The 17,014-nt window shown below is 36.5% G+C and overlaps 1 protein-coding gene across 1 annotated transcript; it reads right to left on the bottom strand.

Moving 5' to 3' along the window:
- Positions 1-401: 401 nt before the first annotated feature.
- Positions 402-15,097, bottom strand: LOC122754952 (butyrophilin subfamily 1 member A1-like). Its single transcript, XM_044003378.1, is given in 5 exon segments — positions 402-871; positions 14,227-14,280; positions 14,283-14,378; positions 14,381-14,572; positions 15,019-15,097. Coding segments are annotated over 5 exon segments (891 nt in total).
- Between the last annotated feature and the right edge of the window lie 1,917 nt (positions 15,098-17,014).

The following is a 17,014-nucleotide window of genomic DNA, read 5'->3' as shown; positions in this document are numbered from 1 at the left end:
AGAAGTCCTACCCAGCCTAGAGTCCAGCTTGGTTGGGTTCTTCCTGAAGTCCTCCCTCCACAAGCCTGCTTTAATCAGGAACTCCTTCCCCAGCCTGTTTTAATCAGCATTCCCCAGCAAGCTGTTTGTGGAAGCTTTTTTATAGATCTGGAACAGAGGCGGTCCTTACACACTGCTTCAAGGTGATTGGTTGGCATCATCCAAATCCATTGTCTTTGAAGGTGTTCTCAAGTTGAGTTCACAGTCTAGTTTCTAAGAACAATACCTTCTTATGGGATAGCCAGGTGTAATTATAATCCAATTAACTTGAAGTAGGCTTAATCAGCAGTCAATTACTCTCACTTGATTCAATCAGTCTTGATTAATCTCCAGGTGGGTCTTTGAGTATCTGCTAAATCCCATTATTTCATCACAACAGGGCCAGAGAAGGAGACTGTAGGAAAGTTGTATACGTGAGACCCATCTGACATGGTATAAAATGAGATGTCTCCTGCCTCATGGTCCAGGAAAATACCCACATGTGGAGGATGCACAAGGGATATAGACTCTTTCCCCAAGTTTTGATCCATCATTGCCTGAATTTCCCCTCCATAGCATCCTAGCATCCAGAAACCCTTTTCTGGGCATTCTCTGATCTGCCCTTTCCTGTTTAAATTTTCTCCACAAATACCAAGACTCCAAGTGGCTTTATTTGCAGTTTCCACCTCCACCTCCACCTCCCAGTAATATCTTCCAGAGTTGATGGGCTCCTTGCCCAGGACACTGCAGTTTTTTACTTCTGAATGGTCCTTTTTTGTTTGAATCAGAGTTGTTCCCTTCCCCTTTTCATAGACAATGAGATAAGCAGGATTTGGATCCACAGTCACAGTCACTGCAGAAAGAGATGCAAGGTCAGTAGAGGTCTGGGGGAAAACATACTTAAATGGCAGGAAGAAGGCAGGATGAAAGGAAATACCATACATAGAGTCTTTACAGAGCTTTCTGAAGAAACTGAGGTGTCACTTGCTCCAACTAACTCCCCAGCCTCCCCTGAATGAGGCACTGCCACAGATCCTTCTCTAAATAATGGCCCCCTTCATCTAAAGAATACTGCAGCTGAAATCTCATGCAAAAATATGTATTATATTTGCAAAAAAGAGTGTAAAATGGCCAGGTCAAATGAAAATCACCTATTGTGTCTCGTCTCACCGGCCTATACTACTCTTAAATGCCTTTCCCATAGCTTATGTCTGGGCTGGGGAGGGTGGGGGAAGAAATTGGGTCAGAACATGTTCTGTTTTCTATCACTGGGGGGAAGCCCTGAGTCTTGTGAAGGATAAATTATAGTGACACAGTATTTAAAGGATCCTATGGGATGATCCCAAAGTGATACCAATTCTTCGGATTTCACAGAATCTTTATATATTTTTGCCTTCTCTCCAACCACAATATCTTTTACTTTATAATAAATAACTACTCTCATCTATTCTTCTGTGAATAAGTACAACAAGCTGTTGTGCATTACATTTCATGCAAGCCTTTTGTATTACTGAAAATCTCATTCTCAGCCTGCTTCAGCAAACTAAATACCCTAATTGCCATCAATACTTGTCTCAAAGGAAGTTGGGGGTAAGCAATCTATTTATGTTCCAGGGAAGACAGAATTGTGAGAGAAGGGACAACAGAAAGGCTTGAGGTGATGAGGAAGAAGAAAAACTGCCCAGCTATCTAAAGTAATGAAGAATAAGAGCTGTGTGACTGGGACAAGTAAGGCTAGTGATAAAAGGCTGGGAGAGATGTTTAACATAATTAATTTTCCACAGAGGGAAATCACCAACAATGTTCCATCCCTGGAGGAAAGATCAGAAGTAATCTGGCTTATGTCTTTAAACTGAAGATCTTAGATGATTTTTTTTTTTGCAGGACAATGAGGGTTAAGGACTTTGCCCAGGGTCACACCGCTAGTGTGTGAAATGTCTGGAGGCTGGATTTGAACTCAGTTCCTCCTGGAATCCAAGAGGCCTGTGCTTTATCCACTTGCACACCTACTACCTGTCCCCAAAGATGATTTTTAAAATGATAAATGTTCCACGAATGGGAGTCAGACTTTCAAGTATGAAAATTAATGGAAAGAAATAAAAAAAAAGAAAAATGGTGTATCATCTTTGGGTCCACAAAGATGAAATGGAGTTTTAATGGGAGAACTAGAGAGAAAACTGAAATCACTTACATGCCTGAAAGTATTCCTTCTTTCAGTCTAAAAAGGATCACATACACAAACACAAAGAGAGAGACAGACAGACAGACAGACACACACACACACACACACACACACACATACACAATCATAGGTAAGTTAAGGACCTGAATAGCCTGTGAGGGTATACAAATGACCCCCCTCCCATCTATGCCATCACTAACTTCATAAACTTCCTCCCATACTTCAAGAATCCTTTGCTTTCCAAAGGTAATAATATGTCTGTGTGTCAGAATCTTAGGAGAAAGGTGCAAAGTTTCTGTGGAAGGAGATATGGGATTCTTGGTGAAGAGGAGAAACACTCACCAGCATATATGTGGGCCTTCTTCCACTCTGAAAGGAAACAGAGATGAGACCATATGTGAAAAACTTCCTTTTTCTGCATCATACCTATACTTAACATATATTTCTAAGTCAATAAAGGTTAAATTATGTGCAAAGGAATGCCAAGGAGGATTTTTTTCCCATTATAGCTTACCTCTCAATCAATCAAATTCACATTTATTAAATGCCTACTACATACCAGGTACTCTGTTAGGTGTTGTGGATACAAATAAAACTATGGTTTTTGTGATGAAAAGACATTCAAATACAACACCCTAGAGAAGCATAAAAAGGTAAACAGGAAAAAGAAATTAAGAGGAATGTTAAAAGTTTAAACTGCTTACATTCCTACATTGGAAGATGATACGTCTAACATAAAGTTCTTAGTATTAGGGCAGATGATATAAATAAATTTAGACAGAGGGCACAGGTGGGAATTAATTATGAAGTGATGATATCTATAAAGCATTTATTTTTTGCTTATCTTTTTGTTGTTGTTGGTAGGTCAAAGTTGTGTGATATGCCTGGGGTTGAGCAGGGGGTGAGTGTCTTGTGCTTGGGGCCTGATTTGGGCTCAGGTCCTCCTGGGTTTGGGGTGGGTGCTTTGTCCACTGTGTCACCTAGCTGCCCCATGATGACATCTTTAAGGTAAAATTGAGGGCTGAAAGGATTACACTGGGGGAGGGAAAATGGGACAGTTAGAATGGGGTAAAATTTCACATGAAAGAAGCAGAAAAGGGCTTATTGAGTGGGAGGAGAGATGAGGGAGGAGTGGGGCAGTGAATGAGCCTTATATATTCATCAGAATTGGCTCAAGGAGCGAATGACATATACATTCAGTTGGGTGGAGTAATCTATCTAACCCTGCAGGAAAGTAGGAAGGGAAGGGGATAAGAAGAGAGGGGTGAAAGAAGGGAGGTCAGAACGATGGAGGGGGCAGACAGAAGCAAAACACTTTTGAGGAAGTATAGGGTGAAAGAAGATAGAAAATAGAGTAAATATTATGAGGAAAGTATAGTATGGAGGGAACCATTTAACAATAGTAACTGTGAAAAAAAATTGAAGAAGAGGGAAGAGTAATATAAGATGATGATTATGATATTGATTGAAGATTGGATGGAGATGAAGATTGATTGATGAGGATTAATTGATGGTGACAAAATGTATGGTGCTTACTTAGCTGGGCTATTATGAAGAAAATTCTTTGTCAGGTATAAATGTTATCTATTACTGTTGTTGCAATAATCATGTGTTTCTTGTAAGGAAATCTCTCTTTAAAGTATTATATAAATGTAGTTTATTATAAAAATTATAAAAAAAATCATGAGCAAGATGCTATCAGAAAAACCTGGATATATCTACATGAGCTGATGCAAAATGAAATGTACTGTATACCAAATAACAGCAATATTGTAAGATGATCTGTGGTGAATGACGGTTATTTTCAGCAAGAGAACTCTGAAAGTGTTATGAAAAATGCAATCCATATACAGAGAGAGAAATGATGGTATCTGAATACAGATTGAAGCATAATTTTTTGTTAGTTCCTTTATCTGAAGTTTTATTTTCTGTATGTTTTCTTTCACAACCTGGCTAATGTGGAGCTGTTTTACATGACTGCTCATGTATAGCTTATATTTACTTGCTTGAGTGCTTGGGGGGCGGTGGGCAAGGAGGGTGGGAAGATAAAAATTTGGAACACAAAGTTTTAAAGACAAAAATTTGTATTTTACATGTAATTTGGCAAAAAAAAGAAATAGATAAAAATAAAGTAATACTTTTTATTCTGTTGAAAAAAAGAAAATATAAAATAGGTCATTTTGATTATATAAAATTAAAAAACTTTTCTATGAATAAAACCATGCAAACAAAATTAGAAGGAAAGCAGTAAACTTGGAATTTTTGCAAATCTGATAAAGGCTTCATTTCTTAAATATATAAAGAACTGAGTCAAATTGATAAAAACACAAGTCATTCTCCAATTTATGAATGTTCTATGGATATGGACAGGCACTTTTCTGATGAAAAAATCAAAGCTACCTATAGCCCTATGAAAAAATGCTCTAGATCACTATTGATCAGAGAAATGCAAATTAAAACACCTATGATTTATCACATCACACCTATAAGAGCATCTAATATAAGAAAAAAGTAAAATCTTGGATGTCGAATGAGGAAATGTGAAAACATGGACACTAATCCACCATTGTTGGAATTGTGAACTGATCCAACCGTTCTAGAGGTCAATATGAAACCATGACCAAAGGGCTATGTTTTGATCCAGTAATACTGGATACTGCTACTAGTAATACTAGTAACACTGCTACTAATTTTATACCCCAAAGACATACCCCCAAAAGAGAAAAAGGTCTGTGTATACGAAAATATTTACAGCAGCTCTTTTTTGTCACAGCTAAAAATCAGAAATCAAAGAAATGTCAATCATTTGGGGAATGGTAAAGAAGCTGTAGTATATCATTATAATGTAATATTATTGTGAAATAAGAAATGAAAAGCAAAGTAATTTCAAAAAGGACTGTGAAACCTTTTATGAAGTAACATATAGTGAAGTGAGCAGAATCAGGAGAACATTATGTACAATGACAGCAATATTTGTATGATGAACAACTGTGAATGACAACTATTCTTATTACTACAATGATCTAAGACAATTCCAAAGGACTAATGATGAAGCATACCATCAACCTGCAAAGAAAGAACTGATGTTGATTGAACAGACAGTGAAGCATGCCATTTTCTCTTTCATTCTTTCATTAGTTTTTTATACAAAATGATAAATATGGTAGTGTTTTACATAATTGCTAATGTATAACCTATATCTAATTGCTTACCACTTTAGGGAGGGGGAGGGAGAAGGAGGGAAGAAGGGACAGAATTTGGAACTCACAACTTCAAAAAGAAATATATTTTTATTTATTTATTTATCCACCTATCTTCCTATTTATTTTTCATTTGTTCATTTTTGTTTATTTATTTATTTGTGTGATCATAAAAGTATTTTATTATTTCCAGTTATATGCAAAAATCATTTTCAACATTTTTAATAAGATTTTTAGTTCCAAATTTTTCTCCCTCTCTTTTCCCTCCACAATCTACAAGACAGAAAGCAATCTGATATGGGCCATATATGAACAATTACATTAAACATATTTCTGCATTAGCCATGTTGTGAAAGAAGAATCAGAACAAAAGAAAAATAACCTAAAAATAATAAACAACAACAAAAGTGGAAACAGTATGGTTCAAGCTGCATTCACATTCCACAGTTCTTTTTTTCTGGCTGTGGAAACAATTTTCCATCAAGAGTCCTTTAGAATTGTCCTGGGTCATTGCATTGCTAAGAGCTAAGTCTATCACAGTTGATCATTACACAGTGTTGCTGTTACTGTGTACAATGTTCTCTTCCTTCTGCTCAATTCACTCAGCATCAGTTCACTTAAGTCTTTCCAGGTTTTTCTGAAATATGCCCGCTTATCATTTCTTATACCAAAATATTATTCAATTACATTCATACACCACAACTTATTTAGCCATTCCCTAATTGATGGGCATACCCTCGATTTCCAATGCTTTGTCACCATAAGGAGAGCTGTTATAAATATTTTTGTACATGTGGATCCTTTCCCCTTTTTTATGATCTCTTTGGGATACATACCAAAAAGTAGTATTATTGGATCAAGGTGCATGCACAGCCCCATAGCTCTAGGGCCATAGTTCCAAATTGCTCTCCAGAATGGTTGGATCAGTTCACGACTCCAGAAACAATGAATTAGTGTTCAAGTTTTTCCATAGCTTCTCTAACATTTATTATTTTCCTTTTTTTTGTCATATTATAAAATCTGATCGGTGTGAGGTTAGAGTAATTTTAATTTAAATTTCTCTAATCTATAGTTATTGAGAGTATTTTTTTATATGACAATAGATAGCTTTGATTTCTTCTTCTGAAAACTGCCTGTTCATATCCTTTGAGCATTTCTCAAATGGGGGATGACTTCCATTCTTGTAAATTTGATTCAGTTGCCTATAATATATTTTTAAATAATGCCTTTATCAGAAAAACTAGCTGTAAAAATTGTTTCCCAGCTTTCTGCTTCCCTTCTAATTTTGTTGGTATTGCTTCTGTTTGTACAAAACCTTTTTAATTTTAATGAAGTCACATTGATCTCTTTTGCCTCTTGTAATATTCTCTATCTGTTGTTTGGTCATAAATTCTCCTCTCCCTAGATCTCAGAAGTAAACTATTCCTTCCTCTCTTAATTTACCCATGGTATCACCCTTTTAGTCTAAATCATGTATCCATTTTGATACAGTATAAGATGCTCTGTGCCTATTTTCTGTAATATTGTCTTCCAGTTTTTCTGGCAGTTTTTGTCAAATAGGAAGTTTTATCCCAGGAGTCTTTGGGTTTATCAAACAGTACATTACTATAGTCATTTACTACTGTTTCTCCTGTGCCTAACATATTCCATTGATCCACCACGCTATTTCTTAGCCAGTACAAAATAGTTTTGATGCCTGCTGCTTTATAGTATAGCTTCAGACTTGATACAGCTAGCTCATCTTCCTGTACATTTCTTTGTCATTAGTTGCCTTTATGTTCTTGAATTTTTCTTCTTCCAGATGAATTTGGCTATTATTTTTCAAGCTCTAAAAATAATTTTTAGGTAGTCTGATTGGTATGGCACTGAATAAGTAAATTAATTTAGGGAAAATTATCAATTTTACTGTATTAACTGCGCCTATACATTAGAAATGGATATTTTCCCAATTATTTAGATATGTTTTTATTTCTGTTAAGTATTTTATAATTGTATTCATAGATTTCCTGGGTTTGTTTTGGCAGGTAGAATCCCAAATATTTTATATTGTCTACAGTTACTTTAAATGGAATTTCTATTTCTTGCTGCCAAGCTTTGTTGGTCATGTATAGAAATGCTGATGATTTATGTGGTTTTATTTTATATTCTGCAACTTTGTTAAAGTTGTTAATAGTTTCAAGTAGTTTTTTAGTTGATTCTATAGGATTATTAAGTATACCATCATATCATCTGCAAGGAGTGATAGTTTTGTTTCCTCCTTGCCTATTCTGATTCCTTCAATTACTTTTTCTTCTCTGATTGCTAAAGCTAAAATTTCTAGTACAATATTAAATAATAGACATGATAATGGACATCCCTGTTTTACTCCTGATCTTATTGCCTCTAACACTCCCATTACATATAGTGTTTGCTTATTGTTTTACATAGATACTGCTTATTATTTTAAAGAATGCTCCATATATTCTTATGCTCTCTAGTTGTTGTTGTTTTTTTTTAAATAAGATTGAGTGCTGAATTTTGTCAAAAGCTTTTTCTGCACCTACTGAGATAATCATACTATTTTAGTTAGTTTGGTTATTGATGTGGTTGATTATGTTGATAGCTTTCCTAATGTTGAACCAGCCCTGCTTTCTTGATATAAACCCCACCTGGTCATAGTGTATTAGCCTGGTGATAAATTGCTGTAATCTCCTTGCTAAAATTTTATTTAATGTTTTTGCTTCAATATACATTAGGTAAATTGGTTTATAATTTTATTTCTCTGTTTTGGTATGTTGTCTCATTATTGTCATTCTCTTGGATGACATTAATGATTGCTTCTATGTTTTGTGGTTGAGCCAATCACTGCTTTAGAATCAGATTATTTAGTTTACCAATTAATTTTTTAGTCTGTCTTTCCATGGCTCTTATTACATGTAATTTTATTGCATCCATGATCTGGAGAAAATGGATGGCTTTAACTATTCTATCTTTCTACATTTGACTGTAAGGTTTTTGTGCCCCAATACATGGTCAATTTTTGTGTAGGTACCATGTACTACTCATAAACAAGTCTATTCCTTTCTATCCCCATTCAGTTTTCTCCAGTTGTCTATCATATTTAACTTTTCTAAAATTCTATTCACCTCTTTACCTTCTTTCTTATTTATTTTGTGGTTAGATTTATGTAATTCTGAGAGGGGAAGGTTAAGATCCCCCACTAGTATGGTTTTCCTATCTATTTCTTCTTGTAACTCTTTTAACTTCTCTAAGAATTAGGATGCTATACCAATTGGTACATATATATATATATATATATATATATATATATATATATATATTTAGTAATGATGTTACTTCATTGTCTCTGGCACCTTTTAGCAAGATGTAATTTCCTTCCTTATCTCTTTTAATTAGATCTGTTTTTCTTTTTCTTTGTCTGAGATAAGGATTGCTACCCCTGTGTTTTTTTTTAATTCAGATGAAGCATAATATATTCTCTTCCAACCTTTTACCTTTATTCTGTGTATATCTGTTTCAAATGTGTTTCTTGTAAACAGCATATTTTAGCATTCTGTTTTTTAATTCACTCTGTAATTAGCTTCCATTTTATGGAAGAGTTCATCCCATTCACATTCACAGTTATGATAACTATCTATTTTTCTCCTTCCTATTTTCCCCTTTGTTTGCACATTTTTTCTTCTTTCACCCTATTCTTCCTCACCAGCATTTTGCTTCTGACCACTGTCTCCCTCAATCTGCCTTCCCTTTTATCAGTCCCTTTCTCTTTTCCTTCCCATTTCCTTACTTGCTTCTGCCCTTCCTTCTATCAGTGCCCCCCTTTTCCTCTTCTCCTTTTATTTCCCTAAAGGGTAAGCTAAATTTCATTATCCAAATTAGTGTATATGTTATTCTGTCTTTCAACCAAATCTGATGAGAGTAAACAATGCTCACTCCTACCTTCTTTCTCTCTATATTTTTGTGTGCCTCTTCTCTTTATATATATATATATATATATATATATATATATATATATATATTTTTTTTTTTTTTTTTTGAGGCAATTGGGGTTAAGTGACTTGCCCAGGGTCACACAGCTAGTAAGCGTTAAGCATCTGAGGCCGGATTTGAACTCAGGTACTCCTGAATCCAGGGCCAGTGCTCTTTCTACTGCTCCACCTAGCTGCCCCTTGTGCCTCTCTTTATGATGTAATTAATCCCAATCCATCTCCCATTTTTCTTCTCCTTGTATACTCCTTTTTTCATCTTTAATTTTCTTTATATAATTCCATCAAAGTCTACTATGTATACTCCATCTATCTGCCCAAATAGAGATCCAGTTCTCAAGAGTTATGTTACATTCTTGTGTAGGGATGTAAACAGTTTAACCTTAATGAATACTTTTTTCCCTGTTTACCTTTTTTTTTTTTTTTTTGGGTTTTTCTTTTTGTTTTGCAGGGCAATGAGGGTTAAGTGACTTGCCCAGGGTCACACAGCTAGTAAGTGTCAAGTGCCTGAGGCCGGATTTGAACTCAGGTATTCCTGAATCCAGGGCTGGTGCTTTATCTACTGCGCTACCTAGCTGTCCCCTGTTTACCTTTTTATACTTCTTTTGAGTCTTGCATTTAAAGATCAAATTTTCTATTCAGTTATGGTCTTTTCTTCAGGAAACCTTGAAAGTCCCATATTTCATTGAATTTCCATCTTTTCCCCTTAAAGATAATGCTCAGTTTTGTTGGGTACTTCAATGTTGTTTGCAATCCAAGCTCCTTTGACTTCTGAAATACCATATTCTAAGCCTTCTTAACCTTTAACATTGAAGCTGTCAGATCCTGTGCAATCCTGACTGTGGCTCCATGATATTTAAATTCTTTCTTTCTGGCTACTTGCAGTATTTTCTCCTTCACCTGACAATTCTGGAATTTGGCTACAATATTCCTTTTAGTCTTCCTTTTGGGGTATTTTTTAGGAGTTGATTTGTGGTTTCTTTCAATGACTATTTTATTCTCTGATTTTACAATAGCAGGGCACTTCTTGATAATTTCCTGGGATATGGTCTCTAGATTCTTCTTTTGATCATGTATTTCAGGTAGTCCAAGAATTCTCAAATTCTCTCCTGGATCTATTTTCCAGGTCAGTCATCTTTCTGGTTCGGTATTTGGCACTTTCTTCTATTTTTTCATTCTTTAGATTATGTTTGACTGATTCTTGGTGTCTCACAGAGTCATTAGTTTCCATCTACCCAATTCAAATTTTTTACTCATTATTTCCTTCAATAATGTTTTTTACTTCCTTTCCCATTTGGCCAATTTCCCGCCCCCCCCCCTCCCCATTTGGACAATTGTATTTTTTAAGGAATTGGTTCTTTTAGTCACTTTTTATACTACCTTTTCCAAGTTGTCGACTCTTTTTTTTTTCTCACAATTTTCTTGTGTAATTCTCATTTCTCTCATTTCTTTTCCCATTTTTTCTTCTACCTCTCTCATTTGACTTTTAATATTCTTTTTGAGCTCTTCCAAGAAGACTTTTCATTCTTGAGGCTAATTCATCTTGTTCTTTGAGACTTCACATGACAGCATTTTGACAGTATTTTCCTCATCTGAGTTTGTGTTTTGGTCTTCCCTGTTGACATAGAGGCTCTCAATGGTAAGGGCGCTTTTCTGTTTCTTACACTGTATCCTAATTTTGACTTTTAAGGCTGAGGTCTGCTCCTGGGAATAAGCAGCTAATGTTGCAAATTTCTTGTGCTGGTGGATAGGGGCCTGGTGACTGGCTTTCTTCTCTGAGGCCTCTGTAGATTATGAATTCCTCACCTGGACTTGCTCCCTGTTCTGGCATGACTTCACCCAGTAGTGCCTTTCCTGTGCGTGGTTCTCCAGCTGGTAGTTTGCCCTCTCATCTGGGGCTGGTGGGTCTCACAATTCATCTGCTTGCCACCAGCCTGCTGAGTCAGGACCAAGGGGCCCCAGCTGCTAATGGGTGCTGTTGCAAAGAGCCTCCTGCTGACATGCTCAGACCCGCTCCATGTTGTGCTGAATTGGGCTGTGCTCCCCCTTTGTCCAAGTGAGACTGACCTTTCCTAAAGACTTCTAAGTTGTAACATTGTGTTTCTCTGTCTTTTTGTAAGTTTTGTAGTTCCAGAATCTGTTTAGAGGCTTGATTTAATGTTGTTTTTGAGGGAAACTCAGGAAATCTCAGACAACTTCCTGGCTTTTCTCTGCCATCTTTTGACATATTTATTTACAAAAACAAAGATGGCATCCATATTATAGGGAGAGGCTAGCCAAATAATTGTATATCAATGTCATTATATATTTACATTAAGAAATTATTAATATGAAGAAATCAAATAAACATGGAAATGCATGTTTGAAATGATACAAAATGAAGTGAGATGACCCAGGAAAACAATATACATGATGACCACAGTTATGTAAATGAAAAAGGCAAACACTAAATATTAGTGTTAACTCAAATCAAATGTAATTATTAATCTTGGCCCAGAGGACAAATGATGAAACATTCCCTCCTCTCAGTAGAGATCTAGGGAGTTACAGTTGTTGGACAAATTTTACTCATTGTGATATTCAGTCACAATTTTGGGATATTTTGCTTAACTTGTTTTCTGATCACAAAGGACAGAAAAATTATATGAGAAAATTGTTGTGTTGATAAAAACTAGTGTGTTGATAAACAAACAAACAAAATAAAACTAAATGGTCTTCTTCAAAGGGTCTACACTGTGCCAAACTTTTCCTAACTCATTCTAGAAGGAATGTGTGTGTGCATATATATATATGTATATTTATCCATGGTGTTTATTACATATATGATGCACATGTACATATATCACATATGCAGATGTACACACATATACATCTATGTACACATACACTACATACACATACACAAATATATATGTATGTGTGTATTTATATGTCTGTGTGTGTGTTTGTGTGGATAATATGGATATTATATATTGGTGTGTGTATATTTATCTCCTAGGAAAAATTAACCAGAGGAAGTGGTGATTAAGAGAAAGTGAGAATTGCTCATCTGAATCATAGAGAGCCTTGCTTCTTTCTGAAAGGCAATGGCATTAAGTTAACTTAATACTGAGTGAGTCATAGGCTGAATTTTGGAGGTGGAAGAAATTTTGACCTACCAAGTTCTGCTATAAGTTTTGCCTGAAAGAGAAAGAATCAGATATATCTAAGTTTTAGAGAAAGGGTAACTCATTGTTCCTCAAATACCAGATGAAGGTGGTCCTTTCCTAGATCCTAGAAATCTTCCTGAAGTCACTGGTCTTCCCTGTTGTAGAACTCTGACATGATGCTGCCCTTTCTGGAGTCCAGAGTTCTGTCTTCCTTACCCCCATTTCATTTTATCTCCTCTACCACCCCTTTCCTTGTCTCAAACTCTCATACAACAAGCTCATCTCCTACTTTGCCCTTCTTTTCATTACCATTGACTTCATGTTCCTCATCCTTTGCCTGGATCAATCTCTTTAATTTCTTTCATTTTTCATGGATGAAAAACACACTGATGCCAAGGAGAATTCTGGTTGTTCAGTCAGTTTAATTGATATGACTTTGTGACCCATTTAGTTTTCTTGCCAAGATATTGCAGTAGTTTGCCATTTCCTTCTCCAGCTCATTTTATAGACAATGAACTAAGGGAAATAGAGTTAAATGACTTCTCCAGACCACACAACTAGTAAGTATCTGAGGCCAGATTTGAACTCAGGAAGACTCATCTTCCTGACTTCAGGTCCAGCACTCTATCCACTGTGCCATCCTAGGTGCACCAAAACAGAATGAAGAGAATATATACCAATTCCCCTCAAGACCCCTGAACATTTCTCTTCTCTATGTTAATAGTAAATGGAGGGGGGAAGCTAGGTGGAACAGTGGATAAAGTACTGACTTTGGATTGTAGAAGGACCTGGGTTCAAATCTGGACTCAGACATTTGACACTTACTAGCTGTGTAACCCTGGGCAAGTCACTTAACCCTCATTGCCCTGCAAAAAATAAAATGGTAGATGGAGTAGAAAAGGCTAAAAGATGTTGGAAATTGTGTCAGAAATGAGTTGTTTTGATTCTTACCCTCCCTCAAAATAGGAAAAGGTTGAAAAATAGAATCCCTTTATGCTACATTGTCAGCATAGCTTTCCAAGGTAGTGTGGGTGCTCTGGCATGTAGGGAATGGACAATGTTGGAGTAGATAGGAAAACAGCTCTCCTATTTTGAACAGCAAATTCTTCTCAACATACTTTTATTTGAAATGTTGTAGAAAGGTATGAATAGATTCATGGATAAAATTCTGCCAGGAAGAAGTTAAGGGCATCAGGAACATGTCTCCAATTGAAGAGGTTGAAATCATGGAAGAAAACACCATTCCATGTCCATATATCCCTTCACAATAAAAGGTATAGCTCAAATTTGTACAAAGCAAATTATTATTGCAAAGCATTTTGACAGCCATTATCTAATTTGATTCTTATAAATCTTAATAGACAACTGGGCTTGTCAGGCAGGATAATTATTATTCACACCTTAAAGATAATGGAATTGAGACAGACAGTTCCCAGGGTGGATAGCTATCAAGTGATAAACTTAGTGTTTGAACACAGGTCTTCTGACTCCAAGACAATGGATATTTCTTCTATGTCACATCTACCTTTAACAATATCAGATGCAGAACAAAAGCTAAATGGAATTTAGGATTTTTGAAAGATGAAATATGTAATTTTGAATTTAAAAAAGTTTTCATGGGAAATAATATGGAGGACCTACATGTTTTTGTGACTTCAAACACCACTCACCTTTCCAAACATACCACTTACCTGCCACGTTCACTTCTAAAATTGCTTCTTGCTGTACATTGCCTTTTTTAAAAAGCACCAATACTCTCCATTGTCTGACATTTGGACATTGTAGATCTTCACAGCCAAACTCCCCTCAGTAACGAAGTCACTTATAAGTTCTGTCCTCCCCTGTATTCCACTAGCTTCTCTCCAGCCTGTTCCATACTCTTTGGAACACCAAACACAGTTTCATAGATCTGGGAGCAAAACCACCTGATTTCCATGTCCTCTGCACTCATTGAGGGTGAGAGATGGCAGGGTAGTGTGATGTCTGTCCCCAGTAAAGCTACAATTGGTTCAGTTGGTCCAAGAACCACAAATTGTTCTGCTAGGTAGAGAAGCAGGAGATAGAAGGTGCTAAGAGTATGATGAACAACCCATTGAAAGGACATTGACACTTCTGTTCATCCCCACGGCCATCTTAGAAGGAAAGGGACTTGAAATGATTTGTATTGTAGTACCTCTATGGCAAGGGATTTGTGGATTCTTCAAAGGAATTCAGTCTCTAACTTACTTTTTTGACATAGGTGACACCAACACTATTGATCCACTCTAGTGGACTTATGCTCCTGAAAGGTGCTCATTGGGGGACACAGAAGTTAGGGGTGTATCAGTTAGGGTCAATGCTCCATAATGTGTCAACTGTAGAAAGATAGAGAACTACCTATCACCTCCAGGACTACTGATTCTATGTTTCCTGGTTGGTGACTGAGATGAACTCTATCACCCATAAGAGAGAGAATAGAGAAGGAAAGAGGCAAATACTCTTACCTATGCCCCACACAGGCATCTGAAGAAGAAAGAGGAATATGAGGAAGATGGGTAGAAAGGAGCTCATAAAGCCCACCATCTTGTTCAAAGCCAGAAATATGGAAACTAGAAAAGAGAACCAAACACATAATTCATAAATATTAATTAAATGCCTATTGTGTGTACTATCTGGGATAATAAGGAAAGGCAGGAGGTGAATTATTATTGACTCTCAAAAACAGGCATTAGGGACTACTTTTCATAACTATCTCACCTGGTCCTACAAACCACTATAGCTCTGATCAAAATGCCAGCAATTTCCTAATGAAATACACAGAGCTGGAAAGCAGGCAGTATAGCACACATGAATTATTTCCTTTCTTCCCTTTCCTTAGAAATCCAGTAACTTCTGTCTCAAAAAGGGTAGGAGGAGAGGGAGGGTGTGATGGGAGGGGGGAAGAAAGGATAGAAATTAGAACTCAAATTTTTTTTAAAAAGTTAAAATATTGATAGAAAGGAGAGTAAAAGGAAGGAAAGAAGGAAAGAAGAAGGAAGGAAGGAAGGAAGAAAGAAAGAAGAAGAAAGAAAGGAAAGAAGGAAAGAAAGAAAGAAAGAAAGAAGAAAGAAGAAGAAAGAAAGAAAGAAAGAAAGAAAGAAAGAAAGAAAGAAAGAAAGAAAGAAAGAAAGAAAGAAAGAAAGGAAGAAAGAAAGAAAGAAACTTCTTCAAAAGCCAGGCTTTGCAGGGAGCACTCTCCAGTGGTAAAACTGAGTCCTTCTTACCAAAGGATCTCTCGACTTTCATTCAAAGGGGTGAGTAGCTGAGGAAATGAAGGAAGAGATTTAAAAAAAAATAACTCAGCACTTTCAATGTACCTATTACTCTCTTGAGTTTCACCTCAAAATACATATATATGTGTACATATACGTGTGCATTGGGCATGGAGAAATTTGTCTCCTTAACTTCTTTTTATCTCTTTTTTCCCCACTCCCATACTTCAGAGGCACCACACTATACTTATGGTTTCTCTCCTTTGAATCAGTGAGATACACTGGATCGTTTCTTCAGTTTTTTTGTTCTTGGGAGGGGGGTGAGATATTGCTATATTCACTTCTCCTCCAGTTCCCCAATGTGGTGAAGTTGTGGTTCAAGCCTACTTTTTGAGATCTGGGAATTATCAGTCCTACTGGAAAGGATACAATGTGAGTATCCCAGAAAAATCAGGTACCTAGGAAATCTATGTAGTAACTTCTCTCCAGAGCAATACAATTTCCTCAGGCCACTTGCGTTGCTTCTGAAAATGAAAGAAAACAATGGAGAGGGAACTTTGGACTTAACTCAGATCTATTCGTGATGACTGATATAAAAATTATCTACATAAGGCAAGGTCAATTAAAGTCACTGATTTCGGTTCAGGCTGGTATTGTGAGGGAACATATTTTTCTTTCATGTTGTACATCTTTTCAATGCTATTGTTATATTAATTTATTCTTTTCATGGTTCTGCTGACTTCACTATGCATTTTTTCATCCGAGTTGTCCCAGGTTTCTCTGAAAACTATCCCTTTCCTTATTTCTTATGGCACTATTATACTCCATTAAATTCTTATACCATTAATTTCATTTTCTCATTTACAACTTGATGGGTACCTCCTCAGTTTCCGGGTTTTTTGCCACTACAAAATGAATTGCTTAGGGGGGTGGAGCCAAGATGGTGAAGGAAAGACATTAAACCCACAAGGCTCCTGATACAATCACCCCAAAAATAGCAATAAAAGAACCCTTGGGGTAGAAAAACACACAAAAATACAGGCTGAGAGTTTTCTCCAGCTATAGATAGATTTCAGGGGGCCGTGCTGGGCCACAAATAAAGCCTAACCCTGCAATCAGGCCGACACACCAGACAGGCGCCAGAGGAATTTTCCCCAGCGCCTCTGAATCTGTTGCAGCACCAGCCTCTCCTGGAACCAAGTGTGCAGTTGGACTGAACAGCTGGCCCGGGGTGGGGGGGTGTAAGTGC

The sequence above is a fragment of the Dromiciops gliroides genome, chromosome 4 (assembly GCF_019393635.1).
Source record: "Dromiciops gliroides isolate mDroGli1 chromosome 4, mDroGli1.pri, whole genome shotgun sequence".
NCBI classification, from domain to species: Eukaryota; Metazoa; Chordata; class Mammalia; order Microbiotheria; family Microbiotheriidae; genus Dromiciops; species Dromiciops gliroides.
Note: the sequence above shows the minus strand (reverse complement) of the source record. Positions and strands in the feature narration are given on the sequence as shown.